The sequence below is a fragment of the Lycium ferocissimum genome, chromosome 1 (genome assembly GCF_029784015.1).
Source record: "Lycium ferocissimum isolate CSIRO_LF1 chromosome 1, AGI_CSIRO_Lferr_CH_V1, whole genome shotgun sequence".
In the NCBI taxonomy this organism is placed as follows: Eukaryota; Viridiplantae; Streptophyta; class Magnoliopsida; order Solanales; family Solanaceae; genus Lycium; species Lycium ferocissimum.
This window is the reverse complement of record NC_081342.1, coordinates 49238823-49242862: the sequence shown is the minus strand read 5'-3', so window position 1 is coordinate 49242862 and position 4040 is coordinate 49238823. Positions and strand designations below refer to the sequence as shown.

The following is a 4040-nucleotide window of genomic DNA, read 5'->3' as shown; positions in this document are numbered from 1 at the left end:
GAGTTACTTGTTCTAAATTTCCACCAAAGTTTTGATAAAAGAGCTTTTGAAATATCATTCAATGATCTGAATCCTAAACCTCCTTCCTCTTTGGGATAACACAATTTGTCCCATTCAGACCAATGTTTACATTTACCATCTTCCTTTGTTTGCCAGAAAAATCTATTAAACATGTTATGCAACACTTTGATAACACATTTGGGAGGAACCATTACTGATAACAGATATACAGGAATGCTTTGCAAGACACTTCGTTAATCGCACAACTTTACCACCAAAAATGATGTAGTTTTCCTTTCTATGCTTGCAATTTATCTCTAACTTTCTTTATCATATCTCTATAGAATATCTTCTGTTTTCTTGCATGAAACACTGGGCATCCAAGGTAGGTGAAAGGAAATTCACTTTTTGAGAAACCTGTGATTTGCTGGACTTCATTCACCAGTTCATTAGATATTCTCTTATACATGTAGAAATCACTCTTATGAGCATTAATCTTTTGACCAGAAACAGCTTCATACTCATACAGAATCTTTATAATCCTTTGAAGTGACCATTGGTCAGCAGAGGCAAAAACTATTGTGTCATCAGCATATGACAAATGATTCAGAGCAGAGCTCCATTAGGCAAACCATAGCCCCTGTACATCCCTTCATCAAACTAGCTATGTAAAGCTCTTGATAATACTTCAGCAGCCAAGATGAATAATGTAGGTGATAAAGGATCACCTTTCTTTACTCCCCTTGTAGGATGAAAGAAACCAATAGTCTGTCCATTAATGAGGATTGAATACCAGTTATTAGCAAGTATTCTCCAAATCATATCCACAAACACTCTCGAAAATCCCATTCTCTTCATCATTTCGAATTAAATACTTCCAAGAGACCTATCATATGCCTTTGCCATGTCTAGTTTGATGACCACATTTGCTGGCCTTCCCCTCTTTCTAATATCTGCAACAACCGCTTGAGTAAGTAACACATTTTCTATAATATTCCTTCCTTTTACAAAATCAGATTGGTTTTGAGAAATTAAGGAAGGCAAAATAGATTCCAATCTGTCATGAATAACTTTAGTAATGATCTTGTTGATGAAGTTACTTAAACTGATAGGCCTGAGATCAGAAAAATTGTTGATAATTTCCTTCTTTGGTAGTAAAACCAAATTAGTATGAGTGACAGATTTTGGAAGAGTTTGACCATCGAAGAAAGCCTTAACTACATTGTATACATCGGCCCCAATAATATCCTAACATTTTTTATAAAAGATTCCTGATAAACCATCAGGGCCACATGCACTATCACCTGCTAACTCAAATACAGCTTTATGCACTTCCTCCAAAGATGGCATAGAGCATAATAAATCATTTTGATCTGAGTAACAGCTTCACCCGCACGTGCTCTAAGATGCTATAGTCTGATGATGTTTGCTCAGAAGAGAATTGTTGCTGATAGAAGTCTATAGCTACTGCTGAAATCTGATCCCTATCTTCCAACCATGCACCTTCATCATTCTGTATTCTATTAAGTTGCATTCTCTTCCTTCTTCCATTTACCAAGCTGTGAAAAAACCTTGTATTTCTATCTCCTTCTGATTGCCATTTAACACCAGCCTTTTGTTTCCAAAACTCTTCTTCAAAATGCATATATCTTTTGAATTCAGCTTGAGCTTGTTGCAAAACCATTCTATTAACTTCACAGGGATTCTCTTCAAACAACTGCTCTTTGATCTTAACAATATCCTCTCTAATAGTTAATTGCTTAAAGATATCACTAAAAGTTTCTTTACTCCATACAGATAGAGCAGCTTTCAATTTCTTCATTTTCAACTTGAAAGTAATAAAGGCATCCCCAACAAATTCAGTATTCCAATGTTGTTCCACTGTATGCAAGAAAGACTCATGATCTACCCAAAATTTTAGAAATCTAAAAGGCTTGGAGAATTGTTGAACTTGTTCTCCTGCTGTAAGCAAAAGATGTGCATGATCTGATCCAGTTCTGGATTAATGCTCCATTTGTAGATTACCAAGCCATTCTTGCAACTGATTATTGACTAAGATCCTGTCCAATCTTTTGAATATGCAATCTTCCACAGCTCTACCATTCCACCAAGTGAAAGGACTGCCCCTAAAGTCAATATCCTGTAGGTCACAAGAGTTTTTGCAAAATGCAAAATCCTCAACCTCAGTTTGGTGAACAGGAAAACCACCTATCATCTCTTCTTCATGTAAAATGACATTGAAATCTCCCCCTACCAACCATGGAAAATTCATCTTTGCTTGATAAAGAATAGATATTATCCCACAGTTCCAATCTATCCATAGCATCACACTTTGAATAAACTAAGGTAGTGACTAACATTTTGCTTTGTCTAGGAAAGTAAGCTTGAGAGTAACGCCGATCGAGTTCATCAATACTTCCACCTCAATGCCATCATTAACAAAAAACCAGATTTTACCATTGCAGTTAAAGCCAGCCACCTGCATACCCAATCTCCTTTTATATTTGTCAATGTGTCTAGAATCTAGAAAAGGCTCCATGAATGCTATTAGAAAGAATTTAAGATGTCTATGCAACATCTGAACTCTATGAAATGCCTTCTGAGTATTCACAGATCTTATGTTCCAAAAGAATGCCTTCATCATTAGGAAATTAATTTAGAACTAGCACCCCCTCTTTGACAGAATCCTAGATGATTGTTCTCTAGTTTTCTTACTTACACCTGTGTTTCTTTTAGAAGCTGATCTAGTAACCACCAATTCAGCATTAGGATTGCCCTTCCTCCCTTTTTTACTACCTTTAGTCTCATGTGAAGAACACTCCTCCAATATTAGATTACTCTTAGCTTGCTTACCATTTGTACTGATCACATCTTGCAATTCAGTAAAGCAACATTTATTCTCCAAATCCTTCGGATTATGTGACACCAGATCATGTAATTCTTTATGAGGAGAAGGTTTCTTCTGTGTGGATACTACATTAGAATTATCTTTCAGAATTAGATCTTGAGCAGAAGCCTCCTGATCCATGGAACTAATCTTACTTAGAAAGCAACCAATAACCCTTTTATCTCCATTCTCCAGGCTAATTGAATACTTTCTAATCTCACCTTGAACTACCTCATTAGATACTTCATTCATATTCAAATTACCTGCTTGAGTACATTCAGACATCTGATTTTCCTGAGAAGCTTCAGAAACCTCCTTTATATCATGATGCCTGTTATTTACATCAGAAATTTGAGTAAAATCTTCATCTTCATCTCTAACACCCCTATATTTCTCTCTAGTTCTTTGATCATCGTATCGCAAGTCTTTGGTATCGTTAACTTGTACTTGATCCTTATTAATCGGATTATTCACCCCATCCCCAGGATCATGCATAACTTCCAAAACACCTTTATTCTGATCAACTTCATCTTTGCCCCCATAGTGATCAATGGGTTCAGACACTCTTTCTCCAACATTAGGATCTTCATCAATTCTTCCATGCACCATTACAAACTCTTGTACATCATCAGATATTCCATTATTCTCCTGTTCTTGACAGTCATAAGCCTCTTTTGAATCATAATCCACATTAACCTCCTGAGCTTCTGCTTTGCCATCCACCTGTTGATTATTAATCTCTTTTTGAAGATGATCACCATTAATCTGTTGTGTTTTGTCAATAGCTACTACACTTTGATTATCAGCTTCACTATTTTGTACCTTATCAACTTCATTCTCATCAAATTCACCCTCTTCCAGAGAAATGATCCTATTCTTAGCCTGATCTTTGTCCTGAGACAAAATTGCAGCTTCCACACCATCATGCACATTATTAACTTGATTATGATCCCTCATGTCATCTACAAATGCAACTGCAACCTTTTGCTCTGCAGAAACATCATCTTCTACCACATCCTCCACATTATTTTTATTATCATTGTTCAACTTACTAACTTCAGTATCCTCTACTCCTTGGTTCAAAGCCTCAAATTTGTTTGACACAGTAACTTCTTTGTTTCCATCATCCTTCCTAGTTGGAATCATTTTGTTC

At 36.1% G+C, this 4040-nt stretch overlaps 1 protein-coding gene across 1 annotated transcript; it reads right to left on the bottom strand.

The window, feature by feature from the left end:
* Nucleotides 1-298: 298 nt before the first annotated feature.
* Nucleotides 299-2641, bottom strand: LOC132064926 (uncharacterized). The gene is made up of 5 exons (XM_059458104.1): nucleotides 2359-2641; nucleotides 2026-2250; nucleotides 1391-1881; nucleotides 876-1248; nucleotides 299-576 (listed from the first exon to the last, which is right to left on the bottom strand). The coding sequence occupies exons 1-5, from the start codon at nucleotides 2639-2641 to the stop codon at nucleotides 299-301; spliced, it is 1650 nt and encodes a 549-aa protein (XP_059314087.1).
* Nucleotides 2642-4040: the final 1399 nt, after the last annotated feature.